Genomic DNA, 26,218 nt, shown 5'->3' on the forward strand with positions numbered 1-26,218 from the left:
TTTAGCAGGGTCTGTAATGCCAATGAGAGAACTGTAGTAAAATTTACTCTTAGCACGCCTAATGTCTATATTAAGTTGGTTACGGAAAAGTCTATATGTGGCATAGCCAAAGAGACTATTGGCACGTTTAGCTCGCCTATACAACCGATCACGAATTTGTAACCGAGCAGTCAATTCCGGAGTGAGCCAAAGTACAGGGGGCCTCTTAATTGATAGGACGCGAGCGGGGGCAAAGATATCTAGAGCTCCCAACAAGTTGCTGGACAAGACTCCACACATTCCATCCACATCAGCATCCCCAGACAACCCGTCCAATTGAGCCCGTACCGTGCCGGCGATAGAACGAAGATGATCACAGAACTCAGAGCCATCAATGCCCCTGTAATTCCTCCGGGAGATAGAACGCTCGAGTCTCAGCTTACAATCAAGTGACACTGACAGCTCTAACAGATCATGACCGGCAATGAAGGGACTTGAAGATTTAATATATGATATGATTTTTTCAACATCATCTACCACCAACACATCAATCCAGGTATCAGAGGTAGCAGTATGATGGGTAGGCTCGGAAATGACAATATGTAACGATAGGCTAGACATGAGTTCACGCAAGTAATCTGCCTCAAAGTTAGTCGACATTAGATTACAATTCAAGTCACCACCAATAATGATGTTCTTATAGAGATGGGAGAATCGATTTAGAGACTCGACAAAATCGTTTAAAAGAAGACCTTTGGGTCTTCTGTAAATAGATGCAAATAACACCGATACACCTTCTGGTTGACGAACTTCTAAGAGAAAATATTCTGGTGAATTTTCGCAGACATTATTAAAGGTGACCAAAATCTTAGCTTGAAGTGATTTATGTACATAACACGCCACCCCACCGCCCATCCGTCCCACTCGATCATGCCGTATCAAAAAGTAGTCACCCAAAGCCACCGCCGCATCGGAGATGCTCTCATTGAGCCACGTTTCGGAGACCGAAATGACATGATAAAAACGAGTAGCAAAATGCAGTCTAATATAATCTATGTGTCCACGCAGGGAATTGGCGTTGAACTGAGCCACACGAAAACAAGAGGACTCAGAAATCAAGCCACGCTGAACGACGGAAGGCAATGAGTGTCCAGAATGAGCATGTCAAACGAGCCTATTGAGATCAGCAACCGAGTTAATCGAAATAGCAGGCTTACCGTCAGAGTGCCTGACGTGAACACGACCCCCTCTCACCCAGACATACGCGTAAGACTTTTCTTTAGCCACACGCTTTGCTTGCTGCAGTAGTTCATAGGTGTCTTTGGGGAGCAGCTCGTTTACATGCACACTCCGACCCGAGTCATTGCCACATATGTCTCTCTGCACGAGTGCACGCCGAGCACGCTTTTTGGACATTACCGCATCACGAACAGCGCTCGAGGCTAACGTGATGATGTAAGAGTTTGTAGGCGAAATCGGTAAGGGACGGTCACGAGCGGCCACCGGCAGAGGCTTACGAGCGACGGGCCTAACACCGAGAATGTGACACGTCAGCTCGGGGATCTCGAAGGTAGTAAACACGTTGCGAACGCATTCTAAAGGGGTAACAGGCATTGTGGCAGGCACTCCCGATATAATTAATTCATTCCCGAACTGAACATGCGTGACAGAATGAGAATCCGCACCACCCGTCCTAAGCGCACGAATCTCATCCACAAGAGCATCACACCGTTGCTCCAACTCGACAATGCGCTGGCTATTACGTTCGACACAACTAGCGACACAATTTAATTTATCAAGCTTATCATTAAGTATAGTATTCGTTCGCCGCTGCTCTTCTACAAAAGCAGAGAATCTCGCATTCGATTCACTCAATTGCTCACTCAGTCTTGCATTCGACTCACTCAGCTGCTCGGTCAGTCGAAGCAAAAGATTATTAGTCGTATTGTCACACTGCGACTGCGACAGAGACTGCGACAGAGCGCCCACGCTTACTGGAGTCGCCATGGTAAAATTAAATAAGTGATCAGTATTGTCAGGTGTGACAGGTAAAGTAGAAGCAAGCAACGACTTGCAACAAGCGTCGGCGTACCTGGTGACAGCGTAAGGTTTGACACAGCCTGGATGAAACACTCTCTTACATGTACATTCAATCAAATTAGTCGCAATTGTCTTTCCGCATTTGGAGCACGAACGCTGCATTACCGTCACACAAATAGGCAATGAAAACGAAAAACGGAAAACGAAAAACTCACGCCAGCAAGATGCGTGAGTACACTGAGTATGAGACAGCTCAAGTTACACGATACGACTGAGTAGTTGATTAACAGGGACCAGAGCGCACTGTGCACGAGACAGCTCGAAATCACACCACTATCGATCGCCAAACGTCGATATCGACTCCAAACTCGACAGCACGCAGGGCAGCAGGTGCAGGAAAGGACAAATCAAGCGGCAGGCACATGCGCAGAAGAGAACAACATCTTCCATGGAATGATTCTCAGAAATAATAGAGTAATAATGAGAACACTCGTCATGCAAAATACTGAGAATCAGAGATAGCCCGATGCGTACCAATAACAGCACGTGACGAGCAACAAAAAGACTTGCCTAAACCTGCAACAAAAAAGCCCGAAGGCAGCTTGCAGCAGAAATATATCCACTTGAAATAGGAGCCACACAACGGACGTGCACACAGCTTACTCACCAGAGAGAGAGGTCCTTAATTAAATCGTTACAGTTTAATTTTTGATGCTAAGCATCTAAAAATTGTAAAGAAATTTAGTAGGAGAGAATTTTATTACACCAACCAAAATTGTGTTTCAACAAGTTTGACGATTTGTCGGCGCGCAGTTTACTGTGGTTGGAAAAATATTTGTTGATTAAAAATAATTTAACACGAGCATCCCGTTACGGCTTTCCTTGCCCTATTCTTCATATTGAATTTTAATCATCAGACCTATTTAAAATTATTTAAGGAATTTTCTTTCGCAGCTTTAAAAATCATTTTTTTTGGGGGGCAATTTTTAGATTGGTCCTTACTTCCTACCGCCCCGTTTAAATGGAGAGATATACAGGAATTTTCTTCAAAATGAGTTGCCTGCTCTCCTCGAAGATATTCCTCTCCATGCAAGAAGAGAAATTATTTTTCAGCATGACGGAGCTCCTGCACATTTCTCTCGACAAGTACGCGATTTTTTAAACGCGCATTATCCGGACAGATGGGTGGGTCGAGATGGCCCAATCATTTGGCCGCCGCGATCGCCAGATCTTAATGTGCTCGATTATTTCGTGTGGGGACACATTAAAGCCATAGTCGAACACAGGCGTGATGGTACAGAAGCTGAAATGCGAGAAGCAATTCTCGCAGCTTTTAATACCATCACGCCAGAAATGGCGTATCGCGCGACGCGCAACATTATTCGAAGGGCCGAACTTTGTTTACAAGAACGAGGGAGGCACTTCGAACAATTGTTACATTAAATTTTATGAGAGTGGATTAGACCTACTGGGGATACCACTTAAAAAAAAATGCGCCGTGCTGTAAACCGCAAGATGGCGAGGAAATGACAGCATAATCAAATTAGAATAAAATGCCATTTACGGCCCGAGTTTGAATTTTATTATTAGTAGCCTAATAATATTTCTTGTGCACTACATAAAATTTTTCGTAATAAATTCTTTACATTTATTTAGATGCTTAGCGTCACATACTACACGTTTACGCGAAGTAAATTATCGTAAGTTACTACAAAATCCCGTTTACGAAAAGGAATTATCGTAAGTTACTACAGAAGTAACGCTCGCGTTTAAACGTAGTAATAGTTAAATCAAATCAATTTAATTACGGGGAAGGAGGGGATTTTACTACTAGAACGGGAGCTGTTGTGTTGCAAGTCTGCAGACAATTTAGTCGGCGCGCAGTCTACTAAATTGTTGGAGAAGAAATTATGTGTACTACACAAAAAATATTATTATTAGGCTACTAATTGTAAGATCCAAGCTCGGATCGTAAATGGCGTTTTATTCTGACAGCGTAATATTTTTTATTTCGTGCGCGCGCGCGCGAGAGAGAGAGAGAATAATTCGACGCGGAGCTTTAGCGTTAAGCCCCTTGCACAATAGGCGATAGCGATAGCGATAGCGACAACGATAAAGTTGCCGACAAAGCTATTGTGCAAGGAGCTTTACGCGCCGCTCCGCGCTCGCGAGCCAGCGGCAGCGTCCCTTCCACTGCTTCGCCGCGCGCCTTGTACGGGGGTTACGGTGGGAGTGTGGGCGTCTCTTCTGGCCGCGCCGGCTTCTACGCGCGTGAATTGTCCGATATTTTTAAATTAATTTCTCAATAAGTATTGCGAATTTCGCAAAATGATAGAAGACTTTTCTACTCGGTTTGACTCACTCTACTTGCATACAAGAGGTCCGGCAATTATTACCAGACACCCTGTGTATATATATATATATATATATATATATATATATATATATATATAATATATATAATATATATATATATATATATATATATGTATACAGGGTGTTCGATATAAAAGTAACCACCCGAATAGAGGGGGGGGTAGATTGGGTCAAACTGAAAAGAAAAGTCTCGTACCATTTTGCAAAATTCGCAATAGTTAACGAGTTATTAAATAAAACGTCTGAGCGAATGCGCGCACAAGGAGCGATAGAGGCGGGCCTCGGCGGCTGGCTGGGCTGGCACGGTGCCCGGCGCGCGGCGAGCGGTGGGGGTCGAGAGACGAGTGGCGAGCGGGGCGCGGCGCGGCGCGGCGAACGTCGAGCGACAGATGTTATACACTGCGACGAAAAAGTATTAGAGCCAGCCCATACTAAACTTACGATAATTCCTTCGCGTAAACGGGATTTTGTAGTAACTTACAATAATTTACTCCGCGTAAACGAGTGAATTATCGTAAGTTATTACAGAAGTAACGCGCTCGCATAAACGTAGTAACAGTAGGTAGCACACGTATTGCATAGGCATTGCCGTAACGTCTTACGTCTTAGATAATATTAATTAGTTTAGCTTGAATTATGTGTAATAAAAACATTTAATTTTAGTAAATTTAATTATTTTGCATGTCAAAGTTTACGAGGTTTACCACAAGCCTTACTTTAACTTTTGTTTATGTTATAATAACTTTAATGGTGCGTGTCCACCTGCGAGTAAAACTCTCGAGAGTAGCTCTCGAAGATTGATTCTCGCAAATGGACATATTCCTAAAGAGTACCTATAACGGAGAATGAATCGCAGCTCTCGGCGAGCGAACTTTTCAAGACCTACTCGCAAATCGACACGACGTTATTTTACTCTCGGAGATCAGCTCGCCAAGCTCGAACGCTGTTCGTATTTTGAGAGCTACATGATGACACAAAGGAACTTATTGAATAATGCGGAAATCATGAACCATTGTAGAATACTACTGTGACAGAAATAAAAGTTTTTTTAATTTTTATGTTTTGCGAATAAAGTGCGAAAAATTCATAATTTAAAGAATTAGATAAGAATATTTTTAATACATTCTCTTATTACATGGTCAATAATTAGTAACACTTTAGTTTTACATACTTTGCACGTTTTAGTTACAGCGTTGAAATTAAATACATTTTTACATCGCAAATTAAGTACATTAAAAAAAAAATTATTTAATATTTACATGTAAAAATCTAACATCAAGATATTTCGCAAACAGAAAACTAAATAATAATATCGCACTATGTATTCCACTTCACAATTTGTAAGTCTGTAGAAACTTTTAATTGTTGGGAATCTTCAATCTTAAGCTCTCTAATTAAAGCAGATCCAGCACCGAATGTACACCTGCGATCAATCCATTGCTTGACCCAGAAGGTCTTTTTGTTGTTTCAACGGCACTATAGCTCAAGTTCAAGCCATAGCCTCCTGAAGTTCGGCCTGTATAAAATCCGAGGCACGTGCAGCAGGCCTCTAATGTGCATTAACCTCACTTATTTAACCATAAGGGAGAAACAAAATGGCGCTGGATCACGTGATTTAGTTAGCCAATCAGATCATTCCCTTCAATGTCGCTTCTCTATTATCTAGGACTCTAATATTATCAAGCTTGATTCATAAGAATCCACTTAAAAATTCCCTAGCGGCACTTTCTGCCAAGCGTAGAGAACCTTCTTTTCCGTTGACTCAAAATATATATTATTACCTAATTTACCTAAATAGAAATCTTCTTCCTGACCGATAAGTCTATCGATCTAATTTCGAAATACGCGCGCGATATTGAAACTGGCGATACCTGCGCCGCCAGTGTCAAAAAAGTGAAAGTAACGTTTCTGATTATGACGTCATCATATAAAACGTCGGCGTTAGAAGTAGAAGTATCTTAATAAAAAATTTTCACATTTGGACTTTGCGTCGCAATATCTCCGCTCGTAGGGCACGTAGCGGAATATTATGAGAGAAACCCCCCCCCCCCAATTGGACCCCAAGCTATCGATTAAGCCTACTTAGAACTTGATCCGTTCACTCGTTATCGAGATCTCAACATCTCGGGTACTCGCAACCCGTCGCGTCGCGTGAAAGAGTCACGGTCGGTCTCGCTCCGCGTGTACTTGGCGCGAGACACTACCGTGTCTCTTGATTCAAGAAAGAATTTATAGGGTAAAGTGCCCAAATGCCATCTCCGCGCATAATTTCGTCCCCCGGTCTTTTGTGTGATATACAGTTTTCGAGTGATGCTAAAAAAGAAAAGTGAGTTACATGCACTGAATGCTTCAAATGGTGCCATGTGTAAAAACGTAGTTTACAATAAAATATTAATATTGTATCAAAAATAAATATTGTATCATAAAAATGAAATTTTTTCAGTATACATTATTTTGTATCAAAATTACACGCTCATCTTTCTTTATAGCGTACATAATTGAACTGAACAGAATTGAACAGAAAATTATTGAAAAATCGTTAAAAACCATATAAAGAAGTGGTTGATACAACCTATTTTTTGTATTGGCTGCTTTAACCACTCCTATGAACGGTTTTATGCGATTGCTCAATATTTTTTCGATTAATTTTGTTTTGATTGTGTGCATAGACTTATATAGATAGCTAGACCGCACCCGCAGTAAGATGAGGCGCGCGCAGCATGGCAACATTATTACGGTGCAGACATAGGCTGCGGTCCACTTGACGCTACAAATGCTTTGGAGCGTTCTTCTTCTCCTTCGATCTTTCTTCATTTGAAAGAAAAGAGAAGAGGAATGCTTCAAAGCATTTGTAGCGTCAAGTGGACCGCAGCCTATGTCTGCACCGTTATGCTGCCATGCTGCCTCTCACGGCAGGGGCCGGTCTATCTATATAAGTCTATGATTGTGTGCACTATAAAGAAATATTTTATGAAATATATTAAGAAATAATTATAAATCAAGAAACCTTCAGAAACATTTTAGAGATATTTCGTTAAATATTTCAAGAAACCTTTAGAAACGTTTTCAAAATATTTTCTGATATATTTTATTTAAAACTACTGAAATACTTGTAAATTACTTGAAATAATTGCGAAAGATTTTGAAAATATTTCAAGAAATATTTCAAAAATATATAATTTATAGACATATTTGTATTTCAAAAATATTTCATGACATATTTCTAAAATATTTCAAATCTTGCAATAAAATATTTCCTAAATAATATATTTAAAAATATTTCATGCTGTGTGTGTGTGTGGGTTACGAAATAGGAATGTCTTCAATGTTACAAATCATTGGCAATAATTTCAGTGATATTAAATTTCAAAGAAAAAAACGAGTTATTCTTCTCCGAGCAGCAAATTCATCGATAAAAATTGAAGACGAAATCGTTCCAATTGATCCAACCATACTTTAAAAAAAAATTGGCTAAAAAATCTGATCAACATTTACAACAATATTTACGGTACGAACTGGCTCCCTTTCCTCTCTCACTTTTCAATGAATTAGGGATGCAAAAGACAAAGAAATAGAGTTTGTACGAAGCATTTTCTCCTGTGATGTCATTAATTTCGAAAATTTCGTGCACGTTATAGACGGAGAATATCTTCTTCATCGAATTGTATGGCGTCAACAAGAAACTTTCGCACAAATATTGGATAAATATGTTGATTATATAGAGAAATATTACAAATCAAATAATTTCGTCATTTTTGATGGATATCCGAATGAAACATGCATTCAAAGCACAAAAAGTGCTGAACGTCTCCGACGATCAAACAAACATGTTTCTGCGAGCATACTTTTCAATGAATCTATGATAGTTACCATGCCCCAAGAAAAATTTCTATCAAATGAAAAAAATAAGGATAGACTTATCCCAATGTTGGGTAAAAAACTTCAAACTGCAGAATTTATTATCAAGCAAGCTATTGAAGATGCTGACACTCTTATTGTCAATACTGCGATTGATGCATCGAAGAATTACGATTCCGTAGTAATAGTTGGCGAAGATATTGATCTTTTAGTGTTACTGACAGCCTTCATAGCATTCTTCTAAATCTAACATCTATTTCATGAAACCGAGCAAGGAAAAAACAGAGCAGAAAATTTATTCATCTACTTTTTTCCAATATCCTGATATTGCTGAGCATATTCTGTTTCTTCACGCATTCACTGGTTGTACCACTTCAACATTTTTCAGGCAGGGTAAAATAAAATTTATTAAACTGTTCCAAAAAGATAAAAATTTACAGAATATTTCAAAAATTTTTGGAGATCCAGATGCTCAGCCAGATTTCATTGACATAGCAGGACAACAAAATTTAAAATTGTTAAAAACAAGAACTTGTATAAAAAAATTTAAAAACAATAACATACAAAAATTAAACCAAAAACAGGTTTAATTATTTGGTAATAAAAATGTATGGTAATTATGCAGTATAGGGGAAGCACCTCCGATGACCTTGACCTTGACATATGTTGTCAAGGTCACCCTCCTGAGTGACCTTCAGAAGGTTTTAGCCGTCGCTCGTTTTTTATTAAAAAGTTATTAACAAAAAAAAGTTTGGCGACTTCACCAATTTCAATGACCTTGATATATGTTGTCAAGGTCATGACCCCGAGTGACCTTCAGAAGGTTTTAGCCGTCGCTCGCTATTCGTTAAAAAGTTAATAACAAAAAAAGTTTGGAAAATATAGCATATATAGGTGCATATATAGGTTAATTGACGCGCTTTAAACACTTAAATACTTTTAAAGCGCGTCACTAACCTACATAGGTACGATTTACTGCTTTAAATGTTGTTTTGGTAAAACAGCAAATTTCTCGCGAAATAAAGTATTCTCTGCTTTAAAGAAAAACGTAATATTAGTCGTTTATGCCTCTCAGTACTTAAAATAATTGCTATATTTTCGAAACTTTTTTTGTTAATAACTTTTTAACGAATAGCGAGCGACGGCTAAAACCTTCTGAAGGTCACTCAGGAGAGTGACCTTGACAACATATGTCAAGATCAAGGTCATCGGAGGTGCTTCCCCTATACTGCATAATTACCAAATGTATATATATATATATATATATATATAATACACATATAATAATAAGTATAAAATACAAAATTAAAAACTTCTAAAAATTTAAAATAATATTAATTATAAAATATTTATATATTATATATTTATATATTATATATTTATATAATAATTACCATATTATTAATACAATTGACACACTATTAGGAAATATTATCTAATAACAAATATGATTGAAAATATATACAAATACTTGATTACTTACTACAATTTTTATTCTTTTTATTATTATATTAGGCATTACAGATATAATTATTAATTGCATATTTTAAAAGAGCAGTCGGGAGACGCCACGCCAAGTGTTTCTCAATCACGTTTTAGATGTCAAAGAAAATTATGTATTTAAGTTGTTTAACTGCGTACAAAAAAAGAGAAGCAAAAATATATGTTGAAATATTAAGTATAAAATTTGGCGTGGCGTCTCCCGACTGCTCTTTTAAAATATGCAATTAATAATTATATCTGTAATGCCTAATATAATAATAAAAAAAATAAATTGTAGTAAGTAATCAAGTATTTGTATATATTTTCAATCATATTTGTTATTAGATAATATTTCCTAATAGTGTGTCAATTGTATTAATAATATGGTAATTATTATATAAATATATAATATATAAATATATATAATATATAAATATTTTATAATTAATATTATTTTAAATTTTTAGAAGTTTTTAATTTTGTATTTTATACTTATTATTATATGTGTATTTTTTTATACATTTTTATTACCAAATAATTAAACCTGTTTTTGGTTTAATTTTTGTATGTTATTGTTTTTAAATTTTTTTATATAAGTTCTTGTTTTTAACAATTTTAAATTTTGTTTTTACCTTTTTTAAATTGCAGTCATTAAATTTTTTTAATTTTTATTTTCTGCATTTAATTTAACCTAGTTAGGCAGCAGTCGGGAGTTTTTTTTTTAAACAATTTTTTTATTGTTTAATTTTTTGTTTCTAATTTTTATTAAAATTATGTTTTTTATCTGCATTTAATTTAACCTGGTTAGGCAGCAGTCGTCTTTTTTTTAAACAATTTGTTTGTTAATTTGTTTTCTGCCTTTTTATTAAATTTTTTAAGTTTTTAATTTTTAGTTTTTTAAATCTGTTTTTTACTAATTAATTTTTAGGTTTTTATTTATTTTATATTATTATAATTTTTGTTTACTTATCTTTTTGCTGCTGTTGCGAGATTTTAATTATTTATTTATTTTATACTTTTAAAAGCAATACATATATTTCTATTCTATGCAGAAACATATTTTATAATATACATATAAATAGTTGAAAATATAGGTACTATAGGCATAATCTAAATCTTATACACAATAGTATGAGATTAATTATGACTTAAGTAATTTTCTCTATTTTTTTAACATTTTTAATGATTTTTATTTATATATATAATAAATTTACAATTATATAACCATATATATATATATATATATATATATATATATATATATATATATAGGGTATTAGGTAATAATAAGCGGACCACTTCTCGTGGACAGGAAGAGCGATTTAAACTGAATCAAATTAAACGTCTTTTGTCGTACTGTAAGTTTCTCAATAATTAATGAAAAATTAATTAATAAAGATAAGAGAATTAATCAGTGTGCATCCACACGATTTGCCGAGAAGGAGCAGCCCAACGTTTACGTTACTATGTGCATAGCGAAATATTATGAAAGAGGAGTGCTTTATAAACAATAATGACAATGAGTGTATGTATGACACTTGTGTATAGTTAATAATTTTTGTTATAAACATTAGCGTTCCTCCCAATGTCTCGTCGCGGCCTAATAGCAACGTAAACATTTGACTGCTCCTTCTCGTCGAATCGCACAAACGCATCTTGATTCACGTATCTTTAATAATTATTTTATTATTAATTATTGAAATACTTACAAAACAGTAAGACTTCAATTCAGTTTTACCCGCTCTAGCTGCCCATCACGAGCAGTGATCCGCTTAATTATTACTTGACACCCTGTATGTATACACACATATAAGATACCTGATACCACATGGTATTTCCGAGGAAATGATTCAATAAACAAACTTGTATTAGGCAGTGTATTACTGTTTATCACACTATTATATTTTTATTTAATTTTGTAAAGATTAAACTTGTATAAACAAACTTAACCTCTAACTACCGGCCAAATATGACATGTGAGCAATACAGCAGCCAGCGCGCTCGATAACATCGTGCACGCCGCGCAGTATCCAATGAGCGTGCAGCGATGAATAGAAAAGCTATACATTCTGCCGAAGCCCATAGAGGCAACTAAAATCTCACTAAAATTCCCCATGTGGATGCATGTCATTGGTTAATCAATTTCCTCTGTAACTCAGTCGATAGCCAATAAGAGAACATATAAATGTAATATATCGTTTTTTCGCTTTTTTATTAACATAACAATTAATGATAATTATACGCTATAAACCCTGCTTGATCAATGAGAAACTTATATACGGAAGCACATATCAAAGTATGTTGTAGTTATCGAGAACTAAAGTAACAAAGATTCGGCCTCCGTGAAACGCATACTTCCTTGTCTTCGCCAACCGAAGGTTGGCAGCAGTCGGGAGAAAAATGTATTCTTGTTTTATACGGAGCAAAGAGCAATAGTTTTCTGGATGAGTTTCGATTTTCATACTTTGCCAAATCTACGTCGAAAGTAATGTTCAACATTGCTTCTATACCACCTACTGAAGCAGCTGCACGTCAACACTCCCTCAGAGTCTACCATCAGATTCAGCAGTGGCGCGGAGTTAAAAAAAATCCTCAAGATTGGGGCTAGAAATATACAAAAAATGGTTTATTTTCAGTTCCTTCAATGAAGGAAGCCGCTCCGCAGGATATTCTGAAGATTTTCTGCAAATGCACAAAAGGCTGCAAAGCAAATTGCTGTTGCAGAAAAACTGGATTGCGATGCTCTGTGACTTGTTTCAACTGTCGAAGTCAAGCATGCACAAACATCGACATTATAATAGATCACTGTAACGATAAAGAAATCGACGTAATTGTTCAACATTTTGAGGAAACATTAACCGATTCTGACAATGAGGTTGATTCGAACAACGAGGAAGAACCAGAAGAAGCAGAAAAGGAATATAATATTGAGGAAAAGGAAGATGCTGCGGAAGATGACATTTGCCAACCCTCTACATCAAAAAGACCAAGATTAGAATAATTAATTTTTTTATAACGGTTTTTTTTTGCGCATCACGTTCCGTGCCTGACTCGCATTCGCCGTTTTAAATCGTTGACACTCACGAGTTTAATTATATTATTGAATAATTAAGACAACCCTGGCAAAAAATTCTCATAATCTTAATAATAAACTGATTGTGAGTGGATTAGGCCTACAGGGGACACCACATAAAAAAAAACGCGCCACTAACTCTACCGTAAGGTAGTGAGAAAACAAGTTCAAAAGTATACTACAGCCTCTGAAAAGTGAGATACGGCGAAATAAAGTCGCTGAAACCATTTGTTACAAAAAGTATCCTACTTTTCCCGGCTCTAGCGCCAAAACTATTGGTCGTAGGAAAAAAACCTATACTTCCTTTTTTGTAGAGAATTTAATTCCCTACAATATTGCATTGAACTATGTTAGCCTAAGTCTAATGGAAATCGAGATATTCGCAACAAAAAACAATTTTTCACTCCTTTCTTCCAAGATGGCGGCCGAAGCACACCACGGGGGAGGTCGAAAACTTAGTATGTCATTACTGACACCCAAACAAAGCGATTAAAATTTTTTTTGCAGCTTTGTCCTAATTAGTCGATTTTCAAATGTACTTGCCGACGGACTATTAGTGCTATAGACTTGACTGAGAGTTTCTTTCAGGTATCCCGTTTTTTCAGATAACCTTCCAAAAGGTAAGCCGACGCGGAACCAAATCCACACCTCGGTGTTAATCCAAACAATCTCAAAAACATTGCATTGCAACATTTGCAATACTGCATCAACGTTGCGAAATGTAGATTCAACCATGGTGGAAGAAAACAAGGTGAGTCAAGTCAGGCGATCAATTTTCGTTCGCTTTTCGCAACTCACCAAATCCGCCATCTTGTTTCACAAATACATGCTTGATCGTGTATACGTGTTGTATACGAGCTATTGACAGCTGTGATCTGAGAATTGTCAAAACTTCTAAAAAGGTGTATTTATTTATTCAGATAGTTTCTTCGGTGACTTTTTCGACAGGTAATTTCATTTTTAATTTGTTATTTTGATATGGAAGTTTGGCACGGTAAAAAACCTCTCGAATACAGTACTGAACAAACATCAGTGCGAAGAGATTAGGAAACCTAACCTGTCAATAAAATATCATTTTCCAGATTTCCAGATTTATTTTCCACCAATCATGGTCTACTGCGCTATTAAAGGGTGTAAGAATGATTCGAAAAAAACGAAAAATTCCAGCTGTGGAAAAATAAGTTATTTTCGTTTTCCCAAAAATCAACTTTGGAAAGAATGGGTGAAATTCTGTGGGAACCCAAAAATTAATCTAGCAACTGGTGAGTAAAAATACTCGATAAAATCGGAACTTAATCGTCTGTTCATCAGTGATCGGCAAAAAAAAATTTTTCATTATTTATTTTTTAATGTCAAAGCAATCATTAATAAGCCAAAATACAATATTAAGTGCCAAAAAAATTAAAAATATTTTTCAACTTATTTTTATTTACCTAACAATTTGTAAATAATTTCAAAAAAAGATTATTTCTACAAAAATTATTAATGTGTAACATTATTTTTTAATTCTTAGAAAATTTAATAATAAATCGAGAATTATAACTAATTTTTCAAAAATAAATAATTAAATAAAAATAATTTTTAATTTTCTAAAAAATAATGGAAAAAAATATTTTTTAATTTTCCAAAAAATTAGTAATTAAATAAAAATATTTTCTAATTTTTCAGAAAATTAACAATTAAATAAAAATAATTTTTTATCCTTGACTCTGAAACAAGGTGTCTTGGCAAAAACAAGCATGAACATCAGGTAACTGACAATATTTTAGAATCAGAGATACTAGGCAAGACAAAGGGAACATCATAAAGTTCTTGATTACACTTATTTTACACATTAATGATAAAGCGAAAAATTGTTTTAAGAATGCCAACAATCTTTGAACAACTAAAAAAATAATTGTGAAGATTTGTGAGAAAATATATCTATTAATTAACTTAGTCGATATTTATAAGATTATATTAATAAGTATAAGCTGTTGTTCTTAAATTTTCCTTTCTTTTGAGTGTGCATATAACATACATACACTTTTTGTAAATACCATATGAATGTATTCAAAGTTTCAATTTTATATTCAGAAGTACTAAATAAAGCAAAGTCAATGATTAAAAAATTATATTTGTTATCACACAGTTATTATTAAATCAGTCAACACGGTAATAAATGTGTACATATTTGACTTACAAGAATAATTTATTAATTATTACTTACATATTAATATTGTATAAACGTATCAGCAGATACAGCGTATTTATTCTTCAAATTTTCAATCAAGATTATTTATCATCTCTCATTGATGTAATGCTCTTTAAGGCTCCTGGTCCCTGAGCCGAGAACTCCGCGTTGACGGTGACGACGTACCGTCGCGGTAGAAATAAGAACTCTCTCCAATGGAGAATAAGCGAGAAATGTTGAGAATTGACACGTTGAGAATTCTTACGTAGTATTTCCAAATAAAAAGATATTTGCTTAAAATAACACTACAGATCACTTCAGCACACTTTAAAAATACGCCGAGTTGAAGTTAAGTCTACCCCTTTCCCTTGACAATTAATAAACAGCCGTAAAATGAATATAATACAAAATCTAGGCCTGCGCACAAACCTGCATCGTATCACATTCGTTTTACGGCTGTTTATTACTATCAAGGAAAAGGGGTAGACTTAACCTCAACTCGGCGTATTTTTAAAGTGTGCTGAAGTGATCTGTAGTGTTATTTTAAGCAAATATCTTTTTATTTGGAAATACTACGCAAGAATTTTCAACGTGTCATTTCTTACTTCTTCTCACATTCCAACATGGCCGCGACGAGTACCCAGGAGCCTTAAATAATTTAAGCCCAAATTATTTAAGAGAATCACGTGTTTTCTAAGTAAATAATACTATTTTTTTTAGCGACACTCGAATTACACTTTATAATTACTCTTAATTCAAAATTCTCATCAGTTAATTTATTAAATTTAGGTAAATTAAACATTGTAGCGTAACTAAAAAGTCTTTCTACTGGTGCAGAAGATGGTAAAGGTGTATTAACGTTGAGAAAAACTTTCTTAACAATAGTATATAAATTAAGTAATTCGAGATCATTCCTACTTTCAGTACTAAATTTCTGAATAATTGCTTCTACATCAGAGGCCCCAAAAGTTTCGACTACATCAGGTGTATCATGATCACATGTAAAGTCAAAAAAATCATCCTCAGCTACACTATCATCTTTTTTCTTATCTTCAACTCTACTCGACACAGAAGCAAGTGCTTCTTTTACTGCTACTATAACATTTGCTTGCACTGAGCGACTTAAACAATTGAGCCAGTTCAATTTAAATTTAGGATGTGAATTAAGCTGCTGCTACAGCGCTAATCCGTCCTTCATTTTCAACATCAAAAATTGGCTTAAAGCGCAACTGCAAACTTTTCAATAATCCAAACACTAACTTTTTACAAAATTGTAACTTTATTTTTTGACAAGCCAGTAATTTATTCTTGACGGATATGAGTGTAGGAAGCAGGTATAGCGTAGCATAAGACCGCTAAACCAATGAGCATCCAGTATAAAGTCGCCATATTAATTTACATAAGATTGGTCCAGCCGGTCCAGCGGTCTTATGCTATGTTTATGCAGCCTATGCAATTTTGTGCGCGATGGCCTTAAGAGAGAGCAAGAGACCATCATCAAATTATAGTTCATCTAGTAATTGCAAATTTTCCCAAAAGACACGAATTTTCAGTAGGAAAAAATTATTTAGTATAGTTAACGTCATCGTTTCATTTCTACTGCAACTAATGTACTTTTAAAAACGAATACTTTACAAATTAATAAATGCTAATTTTCTAAAAAATTAGTAATATATTTTCTAATAATTATCTACTAATTGTTCTCAAATAATTTACTTTTTAAAAATTACTAATTTTTTAAAAAATTAAAAATATTTTTTTTAAATGTAATTTTTATAAAAACTGACAATTTATTTTATATAATTGCCAATTTTTAAATTATGAGCAATATATTTCTGATTATTTATTAATTTTTTAAACAGAGTATTACATTTTCAATTAATTAATAATTATTTTAAATTTAGAGCTTAGTATTTTATTAATTACCAATTTTTTGTTAATTAAAATTAAAAACATTTAAATTTTTTATTTTTGATTAATTAAAAATAATCGCCGATATCATTACTAAAAACAGAATTTTTGCCGATCACTGCTGTTCATTATGATTATCATCATTATCATTTAAAAAAATATTTCATTCCGCAGCGAGAGTATGTTCAGTTCATTTTCCGGAAGGTGCGTACCGAGAAAAAACATGGGTGCAACAACAGTATCCTGAGCTAATGAGATGTGAGTCGCGTCTGAAAGATGATGCTGTACCATTCAAATTTTTGGCCTTCGAATTTTCCACAGCTTGTACCAAGCTCACGTCGCAGGGCATAATTGAAATTGACTGCAACGAAAATTCCATTGTGTCACTGGGAGAAGCTAACATCACTTCTCAATTAACAAGCTTGGAAATTCAATATTCAATTCCAGCCGGTAGCTCTCAATAAGAAGACTTCATCGAAGACAGCAATCAATTGGAATTATTAAAAAAATTAGAAAGGTTGAAGGAAGAAAATAAAAATCTAAAAGAATCACTTTATCAAAAAGTTCGATCGATCAATGAGAAAGACAAAGTAATTCATGAGAGAGACAAAATTATAAATGAGAAAGATGAAATTATTAATAAGAAAGATAAAATTATCAATGTGAAAGAAAAAATACTTGAAAAAAAAGAAAAACTACTCGAAAAGAAAGATAAAACTCTTGGCGTGAAAGAGAAGACTATAAGCAAATGTCAGAGGCAGGAAAAAAAATATAAGGAAATATTGAATAGAATTTTTACACCTGGACAGATTAAAATGCTCACCAATGAAAATCAAAAACAAGTTAAATGGTGTGCTGATGATATTACAACAGCCATGTCTTTACATAGTGTCAGTCCCAGAGCTTATAGATTCATACGAAAAACGATGAAAGTCCCTCTACCTTCGGTATCAACTTTAAGAAATTGGGCTCAGAAGTTCGATGTAACACCAGGAATCTTGAACGATGTTCTGCGCATCATGAAACTGAAAGGAGAGAGTATGACTGTTTTCGAGAGGCTTACAGTTTTGTCCTATGACGAAGTGTACATATCAAATGACATTGCAATCAATCGACGAGATGAACAAATCGTTGGACCGCATAAAACAACTCAGGTAGTTATGGCTAGAGGACTGTTCAGTAAATAGAAACAGCCAGTGTTTTATGATCATGACCGAGCAATGGACAAAAAACTGTTGGACAATATTATTATGAAATTGTACGAAAGTGGATTCACAGTCGTGGCAACAACATCCGATTTGGGATCAAGTAATTCAACTGTAAAAAATTCTTTGAAAATCGGGACTGAAGGAAATCAACAGTGCTATTTTGAACATCCGAGTGACAATAAACTCCTCATTCACGTATTTGCTGATGTACCTCACTTGATAAAATTAGCACGAAATCACTTTCTCGATAGTGGTTTTTTTTACAAAGGAATTCATCTTACGAAGAAAGTCTTAGAGCAGATTTTGCAGTACAGAGGGGAAGGTGATGATGTGACTATGGCCTACAAGTTGACAAAAAAACATTTAACTGTAAGAGGTACCGAACGACAAAGAGTTTCTATGGCCGTACAAGTGTTTTCGAATTCCGTTGCTGCTAGTATTAAATCCTTTGGTACGAAAGGTTATATTGAAAATTGGGAAACTGCTTCTTATGTTGTGCAACTCTTCAATGACTGGTTCGATGTTTTAAACAGCCGAAAAATGTATGGGACGCATAAAGGACTTCACGCGTATGGCATTGAGCTTGAATATCAGAATCGAATCTTACGAGAAATGGATCAATTCATCAAGGAGATGAGAGTAGGCACACATAAATCAATGATTCCTTTTCAACGAGGAATTTCTCTGGCATGTAATTCTCTGCCAAGTTTGTTCAATTACTTGCAAGATACCTTCGGCCACGATCAAGTTCAATATCTAATGACTTATCGCTTAAATCAGGATGTATTGGAAAACACCTTTTCATATATTCGCCGTATGGGAGGCAATAATGATCATCCTAACGCGCTTGGATTCCAACATCGGCTTCGGTGGTACATCCTTGGGAAATACTCGATGGATTTCTTTTCACTCCAGGCTAACACTGTTCCTGTTGACAAAGATTCGAGTTTGATTAATGCGTACGATATTTCCAACTACATGGCGGATGACGCCTATGTTTTAACCACTATTTTTCCGGAAAATTCGTCAATCAAAGAAAATAGTGAATCAACGGAAACAGAGGAATCGGAGGAATTGGAGGCAAGAGAAGATCCTGCACATATCGCTGATTGTGAATCATTGAGAATTACCGAAGAATTCGCATATTCTCCTATAGAGATAGATGATAATTCTGAAGGTTAATATTCAATTAAAAAATAATAATGAACTATGATTTAATTCGCTACTTTTTTTTACATTTTTTAATTTGTTTTTTTTAAACCAATTTTGTACAGAAAAAAATCATGAATTCTACGAACGAAAATAGAGGAACAAACTATGTTCTCTTCGGATAAAAATCAAGGGAAATAATTTGATGATTTGCAACTTTTGTCAATTTGTTATCATCAAATCACTTCCCTCACCATCATCGTCACCAACTTGGCACGAGAATGGTATCAAGGAAAACATTTTGTAATTTCAAAATATATCCATTTATATTTTTTTGTTAGCTTCGAATATAACTAGCTACAAGCCATCTAGTCAAGAAATAGATCTTTTGAGCCAATTAGAAATTGTTGATGCCCAGGAGTGGAACGCTGAACAAGGTTTGAAGTATGTGACCGGTTATGTTGCCCATCGTTTTAAAGAAAAATATTCGTTCTTGGAAGATAAAAGTAAAATGTTGGTCGCAACTGAAGAAGAAAATTATATTTCCATCTTATCAAGGGGAGGTCTGACTCATCCCTCTGAGGTATTCTTGGACGCAGCAAAAATAATGGAGCAAGAATTCAAAAAATTCCATCAGAAAAGTTCGAGTCCAGAAAAATACATTTTCAAGAAAGTCACCGAGCTCGTGGAAAAACGAGTGAAAAATATTCCACACGAGGTTTTGCTTTGTTTGGTTAGGACCAGAACCTACATTAGATTAAGAGTATTAAACAAACTTATTTGTGACGAAAATAGGAAAAGAAAAGAGAAGAAACTGACAAAAATTTGTAATAAAAATTAATTTTAATTTTATGTCAACTTTTTTTCTGTTCAGACCTTAAGGAAAGCTCAACTTTATTATAAGAATCCTTTCTTTTTCTTTATTTTTGTTTTGATGCAGTTGCTTTTGGAAAAAATTAGTTATTCCTTTTTAATTTTTCATTATTTCTTTATTTCTTTCCACTTGTTTATGCAAGAAAATGTATTTTATTCATTCTATTATTTTTAATATCGGCTGGTTTCCCGGCAGTGATGGCTGACCTGGTGGCAGCTTTCTATTGGTCGGTGGCATCACGCTGCGCCTTGACTCACCTTGTTTTCTTCCACCATGGATTCAACGGTGAAAACGTCCAATCAGTGGGTGTTTACGATAATGGCTATCCGAGTAATTTCCCCTAGGACCGAAATATACGATAAGCACAGCCATCTACCACCATCATGCTTCGTGACAACTCAATGATGTCTGGTAAAGCCAAATCAACGGGCAAGTTGGGAGTTGCGAGTTCCGTGAGTTTGTAGCAGGTAACCTCTAAAAAATACGATATAAATTATTTGATTATTACAATTAAAAATAATCTGTTTTTAATTGTAATGTATGGTATTCACTTCATTAAAATTATAATTATGTAACACAATCATGTATTTTTAACGTATTGTTTAAAGTAATGCCAAAGAGGTTATCTTATTTACAAACATTTTTTTTATTCACTTGTCTATCAAGTTTCTATCATAACTGTATTATTTCAAAGTGTAATATAAAATTTTAATTAGACATCGATTCTCAATAAATGTTATAAATAAATGTTATTTTATTTAAACGTACTTATAAACATAAGCAGTCATGAAAGAACTGATTTTAGCTTTTGCTGTCAATTTCATATCATACTTTGTTGAATTCTGTTAGATTTTTATTAGTTCAAATTAGTTTCTATTTTTGTAGCAGTAAAATTTACTGTTTGAGATCGAAAACCCAGCACCGCGACGAAGTCGCGTTCGGCTGCATGTCAGCACATGCAAATTGAGTAAATTAATATTCGCGTGAAATACCGCTCAGGAATTGTCGCGGAATATTCGGTATAGCATGGATCGTTCGGGATTAGCTTTCTAGAAACTTTAACATTGTAATCAATAATACAGTCAAACAACAATAACGCTGGAACAAAGGGACGATCCATGCTATACACAAAGCACTCGAAAACAGGTGACGACTCCGTCGGGTCGCAACATGAAACCGGTGACGTCAGCTTCATGACGCGGGACTTCGGTGGCCAATCACCCTCCCGAAATTCGGAGAAATCTGCAGGGAGGGAGTTTCGCCTCGGAAGCGTTAAAAGGACCGCCGCTGCGCCGCGGAATCGATTTCGCTCGCAGATCACAGAAAACCGCTTTTCACACCGCTTTACGCCGCTTTGCACATCTCTTTTCGCTATTCCGCGTTTTGAACACGCTTTCGCCGCGTCGCTTGCCGTAGCTTCTGTGCGCGCTTCACGGCTTTCTTCGGCCACTAGAGAAAGAACTGTAAATACCTGTACATACATTTTTGAATATATCTGTTTTATTTTTCAATTCTATACTTGTCTCCTTTTCTGTGGTCGTCTTCTACCTCGCGCTCTCTCGCGCTACCGCGTGCTCTCGAACATTTACATATAATATATATTTTGAAAATCTGATTTTTATAGGTCTGCTTCGTTGAGAAATAGCTACAGATAAATTAAGTTTAGTGAGAGAAGTGAATGATGTTGGTATTATAAGTCAATTATTACAATTTGTTCAAGTATATAGTAACTAATTTTTGTAATTACAGTGAATTATACAGAGTTCAGTGGACTGATAACAAGGCAAATGCTGGCAGAAATAACTACGTGTACAAAATCTTCTAGTCCATCAAATAAGCAAGCTTGGAAAACGACTTGTCTATCAAGTTTCTATCATAACGGTATTATTTCAAAACCTAATATAAAATTTATGTATAAATATTATGCATGAATATTTCACTAATGTGACACTAACATTAATGTTTACAATAATTTTTTTTAATTTGTAATGCAAGTACATAGTAAATTAATATATACTGTCAACACAATAAGAAAAATTTTTGTTTGTGCAGTTTACTTAAAGCTATATACAAATCTATTAACATTTATGAACAAAATGTTGAATTATTTTCTTCATACTTTATATTGCATTATTATTAAATATTTTCAGACAAGACATGGATATACAAGGAATGTGGGACTTATTTTTTGATCATCCATCTGATGATGATGATGATTATCTTCTGCCTCAACGGGAATTTCACCCTAAGATTTCAGATTTTTTTGAAAATATTGTATTGACATATTCTTTAACAGGTAAAGGTTTTGCTACAATACAATTTACTGTTTTAATTTTGTAAAGGTATTTTTGTATTATATTAAATGTAATAAACTTCATTATTGTTTAAATAGATTTTAAATCACATTTTCGACTAGAAAAAACTACGTATGAAAGATTGGTGCAAAGCCTTGGAGGACGTCTTCATCGTGACCGGGGTGCTGAAAAAATGTCTCCCGATAAACAAATAGCTATTACCTTATGGGTCCTAGGAAATCAGGAAGTTTACAGGTTAGTATGTTTTTTACAGCGTTAATCTGTTAGTATGTTTTATATTAAAAATGCACTTATATCTAAGTGCATTTGGCCAAACCACTTTTATGTTTTTCTTCCATTAAACTTTTGTTTGCCTTTAAGTTTTTGTCGAGTTATTTTTAAAAATATTTTTAACACAAGTTGTACCGGCAGTTTTCAAGAAGAAATAATTTAGCGACCTTAGATTGCTGTTGTGTAAAATTGTTAAGGTTTATTAAGGACGACTTTGGTTTTTTAAATAAGAATTCTAAATTTTTTAATACTTTTTTGTATTTTATATATTAAGATGTTTTTATATAAAACACTCTTATTAAGTCTTATTTTAATTTCATTATTTCTAGTTAGAGTCACTTAAATTGTATTAGCAATGAAAAGCTTAAATTATTATAATTTTCTTGTATTTTAGATTTTTGTGTATTTATATGTTGTATAAAAGCAACAAAATTTTACTTTTAATAAAAATTCAGATTTTAAATAATTATGTGCATGTAAACCGTAATATACGTACAATTTTTGTTACAGATCGGTAGCAGATAGATTTGGTGTATGTAAGGACACCGTTTGGAATTCTGTATTTGAGGTTGCGATGTTACTAATTGAAGATGTTCATATATATATTAAATTGCCTGAACCTTATGAAATGATTAACTTTGAAAGAGAATTTCGTGCATTAAGTGGTTTTCCTGGAGTGATTGGAGCAATTGATGGCTCTCATATAGCTATAAGTGCACCCATAGAAAATTCCGACAATTATATTAACCGCAAAGGTTACCATTCATTAGTGTTACAAGGGATTTGTGATTATAAATTAAGGTTTATAGATGTTTTTACGGGAATGTGCGGTAGTGTTCATGACGCAAGAGTTTGGCGTTTAAGCGATATTAAGGAATTAATAACACAGGATGAAAATAGATACTTTCAAAATCAATACCATCTTTTAGCTGATTCAGCATATCCTTTGTCAAAATATATGTTAACTCCTTATCGAGATAATGGTCATTTAAACCGTCTACAAAAAAACTTTAACACAAAATTGTCAAAAACACGTGTAGTTATCGAACGTGCATTTAGAATGTTAAAAGGAAAATTTAGAAAATTACGATATGTTTATATGTACAATTCGGAAATGATACCTTTAATTATTATTGCTTGTTGCATCTTACATAACATATGTATAGAAAGATGAACCTATGGCATTTGATCCAATAGAAATGGAAATTAATAACGAAATTGCATTTATAAACGGAACAGAAAAAAGAGATCTTATTTCTCAGTTATTGTAAATTTTTGTAATAAAATATGTAACTATATAATTTTTAATTACATGCATATCTCTTAGTTAAATTTCTCAAATTTTTTAATATATTTTTATTTTTTGGAAATATATAATTCTTTCTTCACGTCTTTTTTATACACACACACACACACACACACCCACCCACTCACCCACCCACACCCACCCACACACACACATACACACACACGTAGCAAAAATGCTAATTTATAATATAGTAATAATTATAATTAATTGTTCAAAATAACTAAAATAATCATAAAACAATATTTACGTAAATATAATTTTAAAACTATAATGATCTATTTCTTAACAAGTCCAAATTTAAAGAATAGAATAAGACAGATGATATATCTATATAAATCAGAAACACAATCGATCACATTTAATAAATTTATTACATATAACTTTAAAATAAAATCAGAAATTATATATATATATATATATATATATATATTTGTAATATGTATCTTTATAATGCACACATCTGAATAGAAAATTTTGAGTAATGAATAACTAAACTTATTTTATTCACTACAACATAAACATTTATAATTGTTATAGAAAATAAGGAACATTTGGTTACATATAAAAAAATAATAAACGCGTATATTAATAATTATAACATAATATTAAAATAAGATTTTTACAGTGTGTAAAATTATCACATTATTTTGTACTTGTGATGTTAATATTATTCTTAATGTAATAAAAAAAAATTATTTTTTATTAATATCAAAAATATAACAAGCTTATTAGATTTTCTTACGTTAATATTGCTTAGTAAACTTAATTTGTATTTTTGAAATATTTTTTTATACGTTTTAATTTTTTTCTACTTTATTTCCGTTTACTTTTTTTAAATGCTTTTCTAATAAAGATAAGAAACGTTCTCTTTGGTCATAATTTTCTTGGTGATGTTTCGCTTTTTGTTCTACTAATTCTGCAATCCAGGTAGGTTTTTTAGGCTTTCTTCTTCTTATCGGTCGGTTCTTTAGAATATTGGCAGCTTCTAAATTTTCTTCATTTTCTTCATTTTCTTCAGTGTATTCAGTACTGAGATCTATACTTTTAGACGTATTTACATTTACTCTAAAACCGCGTGTACTTGATGCTACGGACAAAGGTGTAATTTCTGGGTTTTTTCTTAACATATTATCAATAATATCAAAATATTCCCAGGTTTCTTTTGCTGCGCCAGTACGATTATTTGCATCTTTTAACGTTTTATATCGTTTTTTCATACCGGTCCATTTGATACAACAATTTTCTGCAGTCAAATTATAACCATGGGTGTTAATAACTGCAGCAATCTTTTTCCAAGGCTTGCTTATTTAATGGACTAATAGAAGATTCTGTATACGTAGTTATTTCTGCTAGCAGCAGTTTTACCATATTATCAGTCCATTGAACTCTGTAATTACAAAATTTAGTTACTACTTGAACAAATTGTAATAATCGACTTATACAATTATCTTTATTAAATAATCATGTACATACCAACATCATTCACTTCTCTCACTGAACTTAATTTATCTGTAGCCATTATTCAACAAAATAGACCTGTAAAAATAAGATTTTTTTAAAATGTATATTATATGTAGATTTTACTGCTACAAAAATAGAAATCTAACCAATCTGAATCAATAAAAATCTAACAGAATTCAACAAAGTATGATATGAAATTGACAGCAAAAGCCAAAATCAGTTCTTTCATGACTGTTTATGTTTATAAGTAATAACATTTATTAAGAATCGATGTCTAATTAAAATTTTATATAGATTTTAAAACAATACCGTTATGATAGAAATTTAATAGACAAGTCGTTTTCCAAGCTTGCTTATTTGATGGACTAGAAGATTTTGTACACGTAGTTATTTCTGCCAGCATTTGCCTTGTTATCAGTCCACTGAACTCTGTATAATTCACTGTAATTACAAAAATTAGTTACTATATACTTGAACAAATTGTAATAATTGACTTATAATACCAACATCATTCACTTCTCTCACTGAACTTAATTTATCTGTAGCTATTTCTCAACAAAGCAGACCTATAAAAATCAGATTTTCAAAATATATATTATATGTAAATTTTACTGCTACAAAAATAGAAACTAATCTGAACTAATAAAAATCTAACAGAATTCAACAAAGTATGATATAAAATTGACAGCAAAAGCTAAAATCAGTTCTTTCATGACTGCTTATGTTTATAAGTACGTTTA

General features: G+C 33.6%; 1 protein-coding gene across 3 annotated transcripts; it reads left to right on the top strand.

Annotated features, from left to right (window-relative positions):
* The first annotated feature begins 12,366 nt into the window (after positions 1-12,366).
* LOC143907135 (uncharacterized) lies at positions 12,367-17,587 on the top strand. 3 transcript variants are annotated; one of them, XM_077423679.1, is made up of 6 exons: positions 12,367-13,266; positions 13,414-13,559; positions 13,729-13,756; positions 13,891-14,070; positions 17,067-17,150; positions 17,214-17,587. In XM_077423679.1, exons 1-6 carry the CDS (start codon positions 13,173-13,175, stop codon positions 17,354-17,356), a joined length of 675 nt encoding a protein of 224 aa, XP_077279805.1. In that variant the 5' UTR covers positions 12,367-13,172; the 3' UTR covers positions 17,357-17,587. The 3 variants fall into 3 exon arrangements, with proteins under 3 accessions (XP_077279805.1, XP_077279804.1, XP_077279806.1); XM_077423678.1 differs by having other exon boundaries at positions 12,371-13,266; positions 17,067-17,587; XM_077423680.1 differs by having other exon boundaries at positions 13,232-13,266; positions 13,397-13,559; positions 17,067-17,587.
* The last annotated feature ends 8,631 nt before the right edge of the window (positions 17,588-26,218 follow it).

Source organism: Temnothorax americanus, unplaced genomic scaffold (assembly GCF_048541705.1).
Source record: "Temnothorax americanus isolate GAGA-0224 unplaced genomic scaffold, ASM4854170v1 Scaffold8, whole genome shotgun sequence".
Classification (NCBI taxonomy): Eukaryota; Metazoa; Arthropoda; class Insecta; order Hymenoptera; family Formicidae; genus Temnothorax; species Temnothorax americanus.